The sequence below is a fragment of the Tachypleus tridentatus genome, chromosome 13, assembly GCF_004210375.1.
Source record: "Tachypleus tridentatus isolate NWPU-2018 chromosome 13, ASM421037v1, whole genome shotgun sequence".
In the NCBI taxonomy this organism is placed as follows: domain Eukaryota; kingdom Metazoa; phylum Arthropoda; class Merostomata; order Xiphosura; family Limulidae; genus Tachypleus; species Tachypleus tridentatus.
Window position 1 is genome coordinate 112,735,701 of NC_134837.1, and position 18,847 is coordinate 112,754,547.

Sequence of the window (18,847 nt, forward strand, 5' to 3'; positions counted from 1 at the left end):
AATAAATACAGAGTTACATTTTTCATGTTTTCCAATCCACATTTTTATTATTTCTTAAGAACTTTGATTCACACCAACACTGCTAAAAGTTCTTCCATGCTCAGCATGTCTTTCATGCAAAAGCAAGTTCAGAAAGAGATAAAATCCAAGGGTTCTTTACCTTTCCCTAAACCGAAGCATCAACGATGTCACGAAGGGATAGACAATTGGAAAAAACAAAACAAAAAAAGAATTAATAATTCTTTAGAATATCCAACTTATAACTGTAATATCTATTTAATTTATAACAACTGACTTATAACTATAATGTATACTTAATTTATAATAACTGATTGTTTAACAATGATGTATATTTACTTGTATAAATTCTCCTACAAAAGTTTATGATACAAACCAATCTGAAATGCACCAGTAGAATGCAGCTAGTAAACAGTGAGTAAAAACATAAGTAGATCAATGTGTATGTGCAACATCCATAATTGTGAATTACGTCAGATTAAAGATAAGAAACTAATGTGTAACTGGGAATGCTTTGTCACAAAACCATATCAAAGACTGATAAACTTGATATCCAAAAATATTCAGATTAGCCAAATGAGCTATCACTTGCTGTTTTGGAAGAAGTTTGAAGTATTTGTTTTCAGGAGGAGGAAGGATTAGAAGTGTGAGAGGAAGTAGGTATGTATCAGAAATACATTTCTAGTATACAAAAATTATAACTTTCAATAAAGTATATTACTTATGCTCAAATAAATAACTAGCATCCAACACTGAATACATGGAGGGACTGGAGCAAAGGAAAGGAAGAAGTATCTTTTGAAAGACAGATTCTAAGATGCTTGGTAAGTGGTAAGAGTCTCTTGTGCTCCACTTGAGAAAAAAAGGGGGAGATTCATGATGGAAAAACCCAGAGAAATACTTCATTCCATCATTTGCCTGTGCAGTAGGTCATTTAATGAAAAGTAAACAATGTTTCAACCTTCCTCTCTGATTTATTAGTAGAAGTGTTAATACCTATACCAGCTGTTCTGAAACACAGAATACATTGGTATGACACCCACTGTGGAAGGGACTGAATACTTGCTTAAGCATTGTAGTCAACACTTGCAGGAGAGGGTGCAATCTGTTCGTAAGTGTTCTCTTCAACTCCACAAAAAATAATATTATTGCAGGTAGTTACTGAGTCAACTCCTGTCCAAAACCAATCAGCATCAGGTGTGTGTCTTTCAGTCTGAGGTAGGAACAGGGTGCTAACTGACTTCATCTATGACCAGGAATTAGAAGGGAAAAGTAGTTTTCATTCCAACAACCCATGCAGGTATCATGTGCAAACTCAGAACAAAACATCAGGACACTTGGGAAACAGTAAGAAGAGGGGATGTAATGTGGTGGGTGAACTCCAGTCCAAATTCAGGTGGTATCAGGAATATTTCTTATGGTCCTTGATAAGAGAAAGATCTAAAGCAATCATGTGCAAGGACTTATTTGGTCCTACTTTAATACATTGCCAGACCACTCAGGAACTGACACTGGCAGTGATAGAGAGAGCATCTGTTGGCTGATTCTACACTAATCCAACATGAGGTCACCCAGAAACTGGCATCTAGGTGGTAGTAGAATACTGACATCTAATGAGTTTAATTATATAAGGGATAACCTGTGCTACTTTGACAGGGCACAACAACTGCCCCACTTCCCACTGAATTCTGTCTCAATCAGCACACCAGATGCTTGTAAGTGGTAATAGTCTCCTGTGCTCCACTTGAGAAAAAAAGGGGGGAGATTCATGATGGGAAAACCCAGAGAAATACTCAATTCCATTATTTGCCTGTGCAGTAGGTCTTTTAATGAAAAGTAAACAAATATCAGAATCCACTATGAGGATATTCCAAGCAGTCTTGCAGAATACCCCACCTAAACAGTAGGCATATATAGAGAGCCAGGGTGACTAACTAGTACAAGCACCTTCCACTAACCTGGCTTCATGCAAAATTTTAAGAAGTGTACTGTTGAAAGAAACATTAGCTATTTGGCAGGATACTCTGTAGCAAAACTGTAGAGAGGAAAAAAACGAGAATGTACTCATGTAACAAAGGTGAGCAAGTGTAGGAAAGCAAGTGAAGGCAGACAGTAGCCCACAAGAGGTAACAGTGAGTGAAGATGGGAGACATAATCCACACCCCAGCCCAGAAGATCTCATTAAGCAGTCTTCTGAAAGGAGAGATGACAGAAAGGCAAGATAACACAAAACAGCATGGACAGGACACAACAGTCTAGGTGGGTGAAATCACAGATGAATGATGAACTGGGTCCAGCATCTTTATGGCCGAAATCCTTACACAGCCATAGACCCATGACCCATAGTCTAGCTTTGATCAAATAAGAGCACGATATATCTTTAGCATAGAACATCAATCCACTCCTGAAGTGGTGGAAGAGAGGACACGGAGGATATTCAGTGCCCTTGTACAGTTGGCCCGTAACTGCTTGATGTGTGGTATATAGGTCAGCTTACAGTCAAAGATAAGCCCCAAAAACTTTGTCTCAGGGATCACAGGTAGCACAACTTCACTGGTACGGAGTTCAGGATCAGGGCAAATACCCTGTTGGTAGAAAAAGTGTATGCAAACACTTTTAGAGAGAGAGAAGTTAAAACCATTTGCTGTTGTCCACTTCAGTAAATAATTGAGGGCAGTCTGTAGCTGCCGCTCAATATACCTCATACTTGACGACTGACAGGAGATGTGAAAGTTGTCTCCACAGAGTCCGTTTGCAATAGTGAGAGGGAGTTGTTCAGTGATAGCATTAATCTTTATACTAAAAAGTGTGACATTCAAAACACAGCCCTGAGAGACTCCAAGTTCCTGTAGAAAAGAAAGGGAATGTGTCGAATCTACACAAACTGGGAATTGCTTGTCCAATAAAAAAATTTAAATAAAGGAAGGAACACAAGATCAACTTATGGGTGTCAAAACTACAAGTTACATAATGGAACCTAATCCCCTATATGGAATAACAATTACATCACCCACATTTAATGTGCTATAGGCAGCCAATTTGAAAACATGACTAGGGTGAGGATACTGCACAGTCATTTCAGTTGTAGAAGTACCACAAACTTGAGTAGTGCAGTAATGCAAATCATGAGTTGTCTAAAGGCTACTAGCATGCAAATTTCTAGTTTTCTGTGTGAAGAGATGTGCATCATCTTGATATCACTACTTTTATTCTACAATTGTAAAAGTTTTCTACTAAATCACTACTGTTGTCCTATAATTGTGAAATCTTCTCCTACATCACTATTGTTGTTCTACAGCAGTCAAAGTTCTCACACATCACTACTGTTTTCCTACAATTATGAGCATTTTTTTAAAATTAATCACTACTGTTATTACACTTGCTGTTTGCCACTTAACAAAATTTCCACCTTTCAAAAGCTCAAAGACTTTTGTATTCTCATCTTTAGAATTGTAAAACTTTTATAGTCTTTCTAAAATGGTAAATCTTTTGTTCCAAATCAGTTATAATTTTCCTACACTGAAAATTTATTTCCAATAGATACTTACCTCTTTCACAAGATAAGCTATTCTTTCCACTGCTGCTCTCTAACTGTAAACTTATTTTTTACTAATGCATGCTACAAGCCTTACACTCCACCTGTTGTAAAGATTCCAACATGTTTCTCACGCAAATCATCATGCATCATTTGTTAACTAATAGGAGCATTACATGCTTGCATGGTGTACGTAGCTCCCTCTACACTCCCTTACCAAACCCTCACATCAAAATTTGGCAGATGGAGAAAACATCAGCAGTAATGGAGAGTGTGGAGGAGGTAAGTACCTATGGGAAATACATTTTCAATATAGAAAAAATTGTAAATTCAAGTACAGGACTTATGCCCTCTCACAAGATTAGCTAGAATCCCATACTGAAATGGAGGAGAGACTGAGGAGAGGGAGAAATGGAAATACCCCTGAAAGTGTCTAAAAGATACCTTTGATCATGAGAGAAAAATTTGGGACACCACATCACTTCTGAACAAGATATACTCTTCATCTTTGGGTATAATTTGGGAATCACAAGGAGAGAAAATGTGAGGTGTCACGTGGTTAGGGCATGCTGAACTATACACGGAAGGTACATAGCATTCCATACCTCCTTCATGGGGAAACAACAAACCACAAGGGTAGGATGAGGACCATGCCTACATTCCCTCTCACCCAAGAATTGGGGATTAAGATCCACACCAATTATGAAAGAGGAAATAAGAAACACTACAATATGAAGGTCCAATCTGGAAGCACCAGAATGTGAATCCAGCCAATGCATCTAGAAAGAATGTAATAAAGGATAAAGACAGGGAAAGGAAAAATGTTGGGATAATGGAGAATGAAGAGGATGAGGATAAGGAAACAGCACCCCAAATTAAGAACCAAAAACAGTAGTCTACTAGGAATATGATGAAAGAAAAGGTTCAGATGGTGAATTGGTGACAGCAATAGAAGAAAGGAAGGGAGAAGTAGAGGAGGAATAACTGAAAATGGAGCAAGAGAAGACAATGGATAAATGGGTTAAGAATAAGCAATCCAAAGGACAAAGAACAGAATGTTATGTAGAATGGAAATAAACCAACAAAGTAACAGAAAGGAAAATAAATGAAAAGGAAAATGTTTGACCAGGCCCAGGTGAATAGGAAAAGAAAACAAAACCAACTGGTGAAAGGAGGAGAAGATAAATGTAACAACATAGGGAACAAATCACCAAATTCCAAGTCAGTGAAAATATGAAATGAGAGGACTGCCACATTATGTAAACTCATTCCTGTTAGCAGAACGATCTGCCAGAATTCTGAAGGAACCCTGCACATAACACAACAAATTAATCTGGCCATCATGAGCCCAAAATATCCAAGTAGAAAAACACAAAGATCCCAACCAGGCGTATCATAGAAATATGAGCTACAACTCATATTTGAGTTGAGTGGTCAGATTGAAACATCATCAAACAACTTCTAGGTATAGGAAACAAGGATTCCAAAGCCAGTGAACAGCATGAAGCTCTAGGACAGTGATAAGAAGAAAACAAGGAACATCATACCAAGAACCAAAAGTCAGGTTATAATTGATAGATGCACCCTGGCCCTGAAGGTACCCATCCACAAATAGATTTTCTTCTATTCATGGAGTAGGGAACATGTTCCTGCAAAATATGAACTTGGACTCAACAACAAAAGAGTTAATCAAAACTTTATTAAAGGAGTGAAAGAAATCAACAGATCCCAAGGAAGGTTCCATCAGCCATGTAGGACCCACTAAAGGACCTCAACTGAGCTCAACCAAGTGGTAGAAGAAGAGTCAAAGACCCCATTCCCACTGCAGTAGAAAGGTTGATTGGTTTGGTGTTTTATAGTGCAAAGCAACTATGCCATCTGTGCCAAATAACCAGTAAAAAGTTAAAATTAAAGTAAAAGTCATAAAAGGAAATTAAGATAAAACAAAACAAAGTTTAAATTTTGAATTAACAAAGAAAAAAAACAAATAGCATTAAAACCAATTTTTACATCTTGTCTATAGTGGTTAGAGAAAAACTACAGTAACACAAGTTGTAAAGGACTTTCTGTAGCATAATTGTAATTATCATAACTCGCTAGGAAGACTAACAGGTAAGTTCAACAACCACCGTTAGTCACCTGAAGTCCTGGTCACAAGTTATTTGATGTTACAGCCATTTTCTAATTTCAAATCCAACTAGATGTACTTTGATTCTTAAAAGGGAATCACATTAGAAAAAGATTTAATACATAAATTAAAAACTTAAATAGCATTAAAAAGATTAATGGCCTTTAAAAAACTAAAATCATTTCTGAGGTCAGTCCCAGGTAAAAGAAAACAATGAGTTAAAAACTGTGACCAATGTGTAGTCTAGTTACAACAAGTTCCTCTTTCTGATCCTTACAAAAGCATGACATCCAAAGTCCAAAAGAGGGTTTTATTTAGAAAAGCTTGTTTTCACATTGCTCACTCCAACTCAACTGCCAACTGGAACAGAGCCGAGTCTTGAATACAGGACCATAGTCCATGTATGGAACAGGCACAGCAGTGATAGTGACAGAGCAGATAGATTAAGCTGGGATGTCACTGTGCTCATTCCCGTGAATACCAATGTGGACTGGTATCCAGAAAAACTAGATACAAGTAGATGTTAAAGAGAAATGGGCAAGTTGGTTTTGAATATCGGCGAGAACAGGGTGTGAACTAACATGAAGCGATTCCAGGGCCAGTAGAGAACTGAGTCAGTATAAATAGTGCAATTTGAGTACTGCTTAGCTTCTATGTGATCCAGGGTAAGAGAAATGACATACAGTTCAGCAGTGAACACAGAAGCTGTAGATGGGATTCTGCACTCAACCACCAAATCACAGCAAACCATTGTAGAGCCCACACAATCACCTGATTTCGATACATCTGTACGAATAGGAATGGAAGGATAATTCAAAAGACGTTCAGCAAGTAACAAACAGTATTTCCAATTGGGAGTGTCTGCTTTTCTCAGATGACTTAAAGATAGGTCACATTTGGGAACTGTAATAAGCCATGGTGGGATGGGCTGACCAGTGGATACAGCAATGTTATCCAAGGACAGACCCAATTCATACAACTGTGTCTGGATATGCAGGCTGAAAGGAGCATGTACTTTTCTTACTAGCTTACATATATCAGAAATTACTTATTTAGCATATTACTGATCTATAACATTCACAAATCTAGTGAAAACAATAAGTTTCTATAGATGTATTGATGTTACTGGATCTGAACACTTTGTATAAAGGTTTAGATATTTCTATTACTGCTGTATGAATATTCAACAAGAACTTATTTATTTATACAAGTCCTTACTGGTTATTTTAATACTGGTCTCTAAATAACCAATAAGGACTTGTGCATTTACATGACTGGTCTCTAAATAACCAACAAGGAATTGCATATTTACATGACTGGTCTCTAAATAACCAACAAGGAATTGCATATTTACATGACTGGTCTCTAAATAACCAACAAGGAATTGCATATTTACATGACTGGTCTCTAAATAACCAACAAGGAATTGCATATTTACATGACTGGTCTCTAAATAACCAACAAGGAATTGCATATTTACATGACTGGTCTCTAAATAACCAACAAGGAATTGCATATTTACATGACTGGTCTCTAAATAACCAACAAGGAATTGCATATTTACATGACTGGTCTCTAAATAACCAACAAGGAATTGCATATTTATATGACTGGTCTCTAAAAAACCAACAAGGACTTGCATATTTATATTACTGCTCTCTAAATAACCAACAAGGACTTATGCACTCATGTTGCTGGTCTATAAATAACCAATAATGTCTTATGTATTTATGTTACTGGTCTATAAATAACCAAAAAGGACTCATGTATTTATAAAATCAATCAATAAACAACCAACAAGAACTTATTTACTTATACTACTGGTCTATAAATATTCAACAAGCATATATTTTTCTTATTGTCTTACATATATCAGAAATGACTTATTTAGCATATTACTGATCTACAAAGGACTTTTGTATCTATGGTGCTTGTCTATAATTAATGAATAAGGACATATGCTTTCATAAATTGGTCTTCAAGGGCTTTCTTATTTTTATTATTGATCTATAAATATTCAGTAAAAACTCATGTATTTATATTATCAGGTCTAAAAATGGTCAACAAATAATTATTTGATCTAAAATTATTCAACAAATGCTTACTCTTTGACAAACTATTTTTAAATGCTTTTATTTACAGGTTACTGGGGAGGGATTAAGTTTTATGTCTGATATTTTTGGACATATTGTGCATTCAAAATGAACTATTTTAATACTAAGTATATGATGTTGAAATAGTGAGAAAGAATAGTTAACAGCTATCACAGATAGATACAAAATACACATTATATAACTTTCATACCACATTTTCACTGCAAATAAAAGATGCAAATATACAACAAAAGTTTTAACAGAACTGCAAAATCTGATGATTTAAGTAAAAAAAAAAAAAGGAGTAAAAGTAATTTTCAAACATTTTAAACTAAAAACATAAGTTACAGCAACACTTTCTAAGCCAACAAGATATTAAAAAATGAAGTTATTTCAAACTTTGTTAACTAAACAGTTCATCTGAATTAACCTACTACTATAGATCTTTACCTGCCATTGTCATGACCTACTCCCCACACCCTAATGGTGTGAATAGGTTGTGTATTTAGGACGTTCATGTCTTGAGGATGTACCAGTCGAAGGCAGTAGTCATCAAGGTCCATGTATAAATCTTTTCCCTACAAAAATAATTATGTCATACATGTATTAAATTTAGTTCCACAAAAAAAAGAATTGTTTACAATTTTGCATTTTGTAGTAGCTGAAATAGTTTGTTTGATAATTATTTACTGCTACTTTTACACATAAATACATCTTTATATATCATAAACTTTAAGTATTTAAAAAAAACTTGTTGATTCATCTAGGTTACTCTTCAGTAAAGTAAACTTTAAAAAAAATTAAAGCCAGTCCTTATTTAAATACTTATCAAGTCTCCCTTTACGATTCTTTATATTAACTACATCTACAACACCTGAAAGAAATCCATTCAAAGATAAATAAAGCTACCTTAGTTGAAGATTACTCCTCTACTGTCAAAATTTATATATGTTTCCTAGTCTTACTATTCTTGCTGTTAAAAAATGATGCATCAACACTAGAAAAAGAAATCTTAAACCCCTCAGTCAGATCCCCTATAACTCTTCTTTTCTCAAGAGAAAACAAGTTCAAAAATCATATTCTCATATGACAAACTTTCTCAGATATCACCTCAATACCATTCTCTGAACCCTTTCCAATAATTAAACATCTTTCCTAAGGTAAGGAGCCCAAGATTTAACACAATACTCAAAATGTGACCTAATCAGTGACCTATACAATGAAATTATAACCTCTTTAGACTTGTATTTAATGATTCTATAGGTACAACCTAAAATTCTATTTGCCCTACCAATAGCACAGTACACTGTTTGGATGTCTCAAGGGATTGATCAACCAGAATACCATTACTTTTTACTTTCATGACACTATAAAGGATATTCACATCAAAATTAAATACTCATAATTCAAACTGTAGCATCACACATGCATTATCTTTCATTTATTATGATTAAAAGTCATCCATCATTTGTTTGCCCAGCTCACCAAGTATGCCAAATCTTTTTCTAAAACTTTGATATCAGAAAATTTAAATAATCTGTTGACCATTCCTCCTATATTTCTTGATTTAAATAAAAAAACAAACAAAGGTTCTAACAATAATTCTCAAAGTACCCTACCCACAATATTATCCAATTTCACTGAACTCCATTTATAACAACCCTTCCGCTTTCTTCCATTTGGCCACTCTTTCATTAAAATTGATAAATTATCCCATACACTTATAGATTTAATGTTTTACAATCCTTTTATGTGGCACCTTGTCAAATGCTTTCTGATAATTCAGATACACCAAATCTACAACTTTATCCTCATCTATATTTACAGTAACATTTTCAAATAATATCAAAAGATTTGTAAGGCAATATTCTCCCTTACTGAAACCATGTTGACTATTCAGTAAGATTTTACACTTTATTAAATCACTTTGCAAAGTATCTTTTACCACACTTTATAAAATGTTTGCCACAACTGATGTAAGATGAACAAGTCCATAATTACTAGAACAAATTTTATTACCTCCTCGAAAAGTGAAGTAACACAAGTCAGCTCTAATCTTTTAGTTCTGCCCACTGATTCAAGAACTTACATAAAATAGTAGCAAGGGGATCATAAATCTTATCAATAATCTCTTTCAAAACCCATATTTAAATATAATCTGGCCCAGGATCCTTATCATTCTTAAACTTCCCAGTGTTTTATCAGAATTAATTCAGCCATCTTGTTTAACCTCATTTCCATCTAGCTACTGTCAATGATGATGAATGCTACTTAAACCTTCATTAGTAATTTATAAATAACAATTTTGTAACTTAGCCATCTTACAATATTCAGAAATGAGTGTTAGTTTATTACCAATTCAAGACCCTGCAAACATTTCACTTACTATTAAAGTATTTAAGAGTAATCCTCACTGTAAATTTGACATTTTTCTAATGTCCTGTTTTACCAACTTTTCTGATCCTCTCCCACAGTATCAGTTAAGTTACAATTCTACTATTTATTTTCATCCAACTGTGAGTCAACTTGGTCTTTACTTAGTCTCCCCAACACACACTTTTATCTATAATGAAAATCTGTACCTTGAATATTTAAGAACAACTTTTCAACAACATCTTTAATTATTTCAGCTATCCAATAGATCACTTACCACACTCTCATTGTTTGTGTTCTCCATATGCAGTAAAACATCAGAACTAATCAATGCACCCAGATATTTACCAATTTCCACCCTTTCAACCATTTCTATATACAAGTTAACAATAAATTTAAAATAAAATTTTTTCTAGTAGGTTCCTTTACCAGTTCCAGCAAAGAGAAGTTGATCTGACTGAAAACACTCAAGGCAGAGATACAGGCAACATTCCAGTGGGAGTTTCAAAGGGGCAAAATATAAAGAGGTCATGTGGTCTGTCAAATTGACCAAGATCATACTGAGAGATTTAAATGGATGTGTTACTTATATAAAACATGGTTCACTATGTTCAGATGTATTAAATGGACATGCTACTTACACAAAGTGCATCTAGGTCTACTAAAAAAAACATGGTACTTGAAAGAAATAGATGTATAAATTATACAAAAATTAAAACAGTAATATTTCTGCAGGTAAAAACTGCACAAACTAATGCCCCTTTTCAAGTTCATTAAACAGCATAAATGAAGGTAATTACCTCACCCCAGCGACCCACAACATCTAAAATTGCATTTCTTCCAACACTAAGGTTAACAATACACTTATTCACTGCTTTACTGCTTCTTTCTGGTGTCAGGTCCTCTTCAGCTATTTCCATCCAACCAAGAGAACGAACAGCAAACCTGATGGGTTTCTGTATAAGAAGACAGTCAATTTATGGCCAGAATCACAGTCCATAGACCATAACATAATAATGCAAGTTTTTTTTTCAATCATTATCTTTTGAAATAAAATTGAACTTACAACTGTCAATATTGAGGTTATTCTACATTAAAAAGATTATTCACTTTTTTATTCTAGGAACCATACATTTCTATATTTCCAATACAAAGTCCAATTATGACTTATTTTACAATTGCATTTTTTTTAAATCTAAAGAAAACTCTCCAGTACTATTATAACATTTATCCATGCCACTCAGTACCTGCTTTAAAATTGACAATTACTTCCTCTAATTAATTCCCTTTCTTCTAACTGTAACAAATTAAAAAGAGTCACACTAGTGTAACTGTCCACTTTATTCAACTTGTCAAACAACATTCATGAGATTCCCTGATTATAAGACAACTACATGGGAACAAATATCTTAACGTGCTGAAGAAACATACTGACTGAACGTGAGCAAATATACACAAAATGTCATTATTCTGTCATCTTGGTAATAACAACAGTCAAATACCAATGGAACATCAAGTCTCCCACAAGATGTCCCAAATGTCACAAGTCTGTCCACTTGATAACAGACATTAACTGTTTTCAACAATTCTACCACAAGGTGTCACAAATCTATATTCTCAAGGCAGCTGGTATGGTTATTAAAACTTTAAAATAATATACAGAACAAAGTTTCGAACTTCTTAGGTAATCTTCATTGTCATCATAATATCATAAGTGTGTTCACTTGTTAATAACAAATAAATACAGATTAAACAACAACAATTCTGTTACAGGATGCCACAAGTATGTTCACTTGATAAGAGATACTAACAACAACAACAATTCTACTACAAGATGTCACAAGTCCATCCACTTGGTAAGAGATACTTACTGAATATCAACAAATTTTACTACAGGATGTCACAAGTCTGTCCACTTGGTGAGAGATACTTAATACAGCAACAACTCTACCACAGGATGCCACACATCCATCCAGTTGATAAGATACTTACTGAATATCAAGAACTCAACCACAGGATGTCACAAGTATGTCCACTTGGTAACAGATACTAACTGACCATCAACAACTCCACCATTGAATATCACAAGTCCATCCACTTCATAAGAGATACTAACAAACAACAATTCTACTATGGGATGCCACAATTCCGTCCACTCCGTAAGAGATACTAACAACAACAACAATTCTACTATGGGATGTCACAAGTCCGTTCACTTGGAAAGAGATACTGGCTGAATACCAACAACTGTGATAGAAGATGTCATAAATATCTCCACTTGGTAACAACAAATGACAAAACATCAACAATTCTACTACTGAATGTAAACGCAAACTAACGTGGCAGGGGTTTAGTTTAGAGAGAGAGAAATCAGAAGAATTCTCTCTCCAACTGGGGTGTTCAGGAATGTTGTGGTTACTCTTTGTCCCCTTTCATGGAAGGTTATTGAATTTAGCTGTTTTGTTTTTGGACTCTTTTTGGGTGAAGTTGGTCATAATTAATATTATTCATGAACAAGGCAAAGGTAGCACCGGAGAAAACAGCCAGAACTCGTCCCAAAAGGCAGATGGCATAGTAAATGTAAACATAAACATGAAACGAAACAACCTGATTCAGGGCATGGCAATAAAGTTGCCTTGGCTGGGATCTAAAGATCCAATGCCAAAGTGTTTGCTGTGGGGGGGGAAATGGGAGCACCCCGAGATAAACCCACTTTCACAGGATAGGTGCCGGAAGTTTTACCTGTCCTATGCCCAAGACCTGAAAAAGGAAATACATAATATTTACTTGAGTTTTGCCCTTTAAGTACTTTGTTGTGTGATTTGTGATTCCTGAAATATGTTGTATGGTGAAATAAATTTGGTTGGTGCACTGGTTAATTTACTGAGTGATGCAGTTAGTTTGTTTCTGTGTTCTGCTTTTAAATAGTATTTAAAAATAGTATATTTCTGTTAGTCTGTTTCTTAGCATTTGTAAGTTGCTAATTTGATGTATATAATTTACTGGAGTGTTTGATGGTAGTTTGAATGCAGATCTTAGTATTTTGTTTTGTTGAGCTTGGATTTTCTGGAGTGTGTTATTTGACATATTATATGTGACTTGACATCCATACTCTATTAACGGATGGATGTAAGCCTTGTATATTTGGATAATGGTTTTTGGTGAGCATTTTGAGTGTTTGCTGGTTAGTTGTTAAGTGTGAAATGCGTCTAATTGATGAGTGTATGCTGTTGACATGTTTTTTCCATGTTAGTTTTGTGTCAAAAGTGATACCACGGAATGTGATGCGTTTGCTCATGTTAATGGGCGTACTTCCGAGTGATAATTTTACTTTTTCTAGAGTTTTCCTTTGTCTTTTTAGTTTTCTGTAGAAGATGATTGCTTGTGTTTTGGTTGGATTTAAAACTACTCTCCACTTGTTACTCCAGGTCGAGACGTTGTTAAGTGATTCTTGCACGCGAGACATGGCCATTACTGGGTTTCTGGAGGTGCTCCAAATAGCAATATTGTCTGCATATTGTGAATTATGAGTGTATGTCAAATTGGGGAAAGGTATGTCGCTGACAAAAACAATAGTGGAGAAAGGACTGATCCTTGGGGCACTCCTGCAGTTATATTGAATGATTTAGATATCCATTTAACTATAGTAGGATTTATCTTTAGATGAGTTAGCTTGTACTTGATGGCGTTGTGCCATACGCTGTCAAATGTTTTTTTATCGTGTAGAAATACACTAATGGTTACTTGGTTGTTATTAAAAGCTTTGTAGACTGATTCGATGAGTCATGTGAGGTGATCTGTTGTTTGCCTGTTTTTCCTAGAGGCATTTTGGGATTCTGGAAGGATATTATTTATTTCACAAAAATGAAGAAGACGGTTAGAGATAACCCTCTCCATCAGTTTGCCAAGGCAGCTTAACAGACTGATGGGATGAAAATTATCTGGATTGGTCCTGTTAGTTTGTTTCTTTGGAATCGTGGTTATGATGGCTTTTTTCCAAGAGTCAGGGTAATATCCAGTTGTTAGTGAAATGTTCATGATGTTTGTGAGGTGCTGTAATAGGAGAGTAGAGCTTTTTTTCAGAATAATGTTTGGTATTTGGTCATGTCTGGGGGAAGTGTTTTTCAAGTTTTTAATATTAATTTTTAGTTCAGTGATGGTAATTTTCCTGTTGATTGAACTTGAGTATGTTTCCAGTGTCTCACCAGGGAATTGTGGTGAGAATGAAGCTTGATTTGTATTTATGAAGTTGTTGACATGATGTTGGTGTTGTGTGTCAAAGTCGACTGAATTTAGGTTGCTGAAGGAGGATTCGCAGTAGTCGGCTTTCTCTACGTCCGTCCTTGCGATTCTATTGTTGTGTGTGATATGTTGTAGCATGTGATTTGTGTTTTTGTCGGAAGAAATACTCTTGAATTTTTTTCCAAAATTCTTTTGGATTGTTTTTTATTTTTTCCAAGTTTTTACAAAAGTTTTGCCAATTAGTTTCTTTTGCTATTTTAATTTCTTGTTTAATTTTTGCATTCTACTGAATGTATTAGCTCTGTCCACCAGTTAACAACAAACAGATATTGAACAAACATCAACAATTCTTTTATAGTTTACTGGTACAAACTTACTTTATCTGGTGTTAAGCTACACAATCCTTGTGGATAGCTTCTCCTCCTGAAATAAAAGAATGTGTTTGATAAATTAACACATACACATTGATACAGTAATGAAGAAACATTTAAATACATGAGAAAAGTAACACCCACACATTTCTAAATTAATTAATAAACACTTTATTAGTTTAGAAACAACAGCACACAAACATTAATTGAGTAAAGGTGAGAAAAGTATAAAAATGATCTAAATGCAATAACAGATAGATCATTACAGATGGAAAGAAACTGTTATCACAAGTCACATTGTATGGCATTAGTTTTAGATGTGGGAGATATATACAGTTGAGTCAAACTGTCTGTTCTTCCTGAAAAAATACTCAGTAAAAGCATCAGTGTAAGATGCATTATAGATATACTGACTACCACAAAATACATCACAAAGCATGGATGGATAACAAGCAATGATGACTTGTTTCAAGGATCATGGCTCTTGCTACTCATGTTTAAAATCTACACCATAGGTTTAGTCCATCTTGGAAGTCCAACTGATGCTGGGTACTAACCTTTACCAACAACAGTCTGGAGTAGCAAGGATGTAATTGAACACAAGATACAAATGTTGCAATGACATAGGAGTGGTCATCAATCTTGGTAATCCACAGCCATGATTAGAAAACTCAACAAAAGACATGCTAATGGGAACAATCTATCAATATCTTTTGAGAGCAATGGCATCTCTCTGGAAGAAACTTTAAAATACCTGGATGTAACTACCTTACCTTCACTAGCCAATAAACACCACGATAACCATCGTTACCATAAAGATCAATGCACTGAAAGTAGCAGCAAGAAAAAAGCACTGCTTGTGTTCTACCTGTATTATTTGCTCTTACCAGGATTCTACACCACTGGTGATTAGTATAAGGAGTACATAGTTAGACAATATAAAAACAATTCAAAAACTTGTTTTCACAGCTAGATGAAAGATGTAATTCATTCACTCACCATCAGAGCCATATTTCACCTCAAATCATCTGTAACATCAAAAATAATAAATAAGTCCAAGCAATCATAATTCTTCACTAGATCCTAGCCAAATAGAGACTATGTATTCCATAATCAAGATACTGCTCTATCATGTGGGACATTTCAGAATCATAATAATTCAACAGACATCACACAATCAGATGAATCACTAAAATGTACTCAAACAGCAGGAGTTCAGTTCCATCAAACTTCTGGCTAGAATAATAAATATGTATTCAAAGAGTTCATGTTGTTGTAAAGTATTTAATCTAATATTTGAGCTTAAGCCCCTACTTTCCCATACATACTTTATTTGATTTTCCCACTTCCTTGAAGGTCTTACATCTTGCATTGATGATGGAACAGAAGACCATATAGATTTATTCCGAGAGGGTGGTTCAGGAGTACTGTCTGAAATCTGAAAACACATTAATGCTAAAATACAAAATGTATTTGGAAATGAACTGATTTAAACCAAACAGTAACACCTCATACACTTTAATGTCTATAAAGTATATGGACTAAAGAACAAACATCCAGTTCAGCAATTAATACTGTAATATGTATGAAGTATATGGACCACAAAACAAACATCAAGTTCAGCAATTAATACTGTAATATGTATGAAGTTTATGGACTACAAAATAAACATCTAGTTGAGTGATTAATACTGTAATATGTATGAATATATATGGAGCACTAAATAAACATATAGTTCAGTGATTCATGATGTCCTAAAACCACATTGGTCCAAAAGTCTTGATAAAAATGAAATAGAAACCCTATAACCTAAGCACTTTTGATAGGTGGACCACTAAATAAACTAGTTCAATGATTAACACTCTATAATATATATAAAGTGTATGGACCATTAAATAAACATTTGGTGCAGTGAATCTAAGTGTTGGAAAAATTACAAAACAAGCTGAATAAAATGATGCAATGTCAAGTTGCTTTAGTTTGTTGTGTTTATGTGATATCGCTTACTCTTTTTGGATGGAGTTTCTGTAATTCTGCACATTACATCAACCCAAAACACACTAATCATTACTCTAACAGGTCAAGGGTGAAAGACCATGTCATTACATTTGTTTTCTTGTATTCAAAAATTTTATTGAACTACTACTTTATGTCAATAAAGTTTGGTATCAAATTGTAGATTATAATAGAAAATTTAATATTATATATAAGTTAACTTATTAGTATAAAAGTAAATATTAAAAGAACACACCTAAATATAGATTTCAGTGAGTCATTTGATATGCTGAATGCAGCACTGGTTAAAATTAGTTGTCAGTGACGTCAGTTTATTAAGTAAAGTTTAATACTCTCTTGTAATATTATACCTTTAATCACAGGAAGTGTTATCAATGGTGTTTCGAGTTAATAAATATGAAAATACATCCTTAACCACAGAAATATATCTAATGAAATAAATGGGTTAAAAGTCTAAATTACAATATACATGTTGACAATGAACTTATGTTCTTCCTATGTAACACATACTTTTAAATTATATGATTAATACAAGCAGAAGGTACGAAACCTTTATATATGAGTTGTGTTTTTATATAATTATTTAGTTTTTCAAGCAATAACCTAGAATTAAATATGAAAATCCTTAAAATGCCATAACAGTTCATACTTCTGTAATCTCTACTTCAGAAAAATAAACACTTATGTTAGGTAGTTTGTACAAGTTTTACGCTATTTCTTACACAAACAATTTCCAGTTGAATGTTTCACACTAAAAAAAGTTGTGAACTTTGAGAATATGTGTGAATTTCAAATGCAAAACTGAATTCCTGTATGACATTTTGTTAGCACTAACTTTAAAACATAAATATAATTCACTATTTAATTTAAGAAACAGAATATGCAGACTACCTAATATAAGTGCTAGGCTTAGATTAAATCATTAAGATAATCCTTATATTACACATGAGAAAGACAACATACCTGTAAGTTAGAGCCCTTGAAGATTTTTCTTGCTCTGCTCCTTTCATTCAGTGGTAAAGGTGGAGGGGCTTCTCGCTGGATGGTACCACTACTGATATGCCAGTAATAAGGTCCACTGTCATCTGCAGACAGCAAACAGAGAGGATACTTATGTAAGACACAACATTAAAACAGATCTCTAACTTATGACAATGCACTTGTTTATAGTAAATATTGATATAAAATGCACAAAGTGTGACAGAATTTAAAACAGACTATGCAGCTGTTGTTGCAATAAAACATTTTTAATTTTACCATCAACTAACACATAATTTCAAATACATATCTAAAATGATACAAAATGCTCAAACTAATCATTAATTTATTAGATACATCACATTTAGCAAATACCCCAAAATCAGAGCTGTGGAAATATAGAAATGTACCACAAGTTTGGGGAAAATCTGCAAATACATGAATCTACAACTATATATTTATCTATGTATTAAATGTTTAGAGATGATGGGGCATAAGATAACTGTAGATGCATAAATTTACAGCCATTTGTCACCTATTTAGAAAATGTATGACATAAGACAACTGTAGATGGATTAACTTAGTCATATGTCAGATGTTTAGATAAAAATGGGACATAAAATAACTGTAAATACATGACTTAATGATATATAACTAAGTTTTCACTTTTGTAAGGAAATATTAAAATCTAGAAATTCCCCTAATCTGAGAATTATTAGACTTGCTCTCTTGATATTTCCTTGTCTCTTGCTTTATTTACCACCCTTCCAAGAAGTATGCAATTTAACATAAATTACCTATTATAATATGATCATTGTTCAGGCAAAGCATAATTTTCACAGTCTTCAATATCATTTTGTTACATAACAATGAAATAGACAACCAGAACTCCCTTGCAACATGCACCTGTTACATCCTCTCTTTCAGAAATTGTCTATAGTTCTCTTTGACATTTAATACTACATTTCTTATACCAACACTTTCATCTATCAAATGATGTATCATACTGCACTCTCTTCTGTAAGGAGAACTGTCAATTTAATTTTCAGTTCAAATATGATTCACACAGGAAACACACTGACAAGCTTACATG

The 18,847-nt window shown here is 34.0% G+C and overlaps 1 protein-coding gene across 6 annotated transcripts in view; it reads right to left on the minus strand.

Annotated features, from left to right (window-relative positions):
* Positions 1-18,847, minus strand: part of LOC143240977 (protein Fe65 homolog) — a 69,623-nt gene that overhangs the window by 19,872 nt on the left and 30,904 nt on the right. For all 6 annotated transcript variants that reach the window (XM_076484329.1, XM_076484326.1, XM_076484331.1 and 3 more), the window contains 5 exons: positions 17,740-17,861; positions 16,089-16,198; positions 14,767-14,812; positions 10,948-11,103; positions 8,225-8,352 (listed from right to left, as the gene is read on the minus strand). In XM_076484329.1, coding sequence (XP_076340444.1) covers positions 8,225-8,352; positions 10,948-11,103; positions 14,767-14,812; positions 16,089-16,198; positions 17,740-17,861 — 562 coding nt within the window. The remainder of the gene's footprint in view (positions 1-8,224; positions 8,353-10,947; positions 11,104-14,766; positions 14,813-16,088; positions 16,199-17,739; positions 17,862-18,847) is intronic.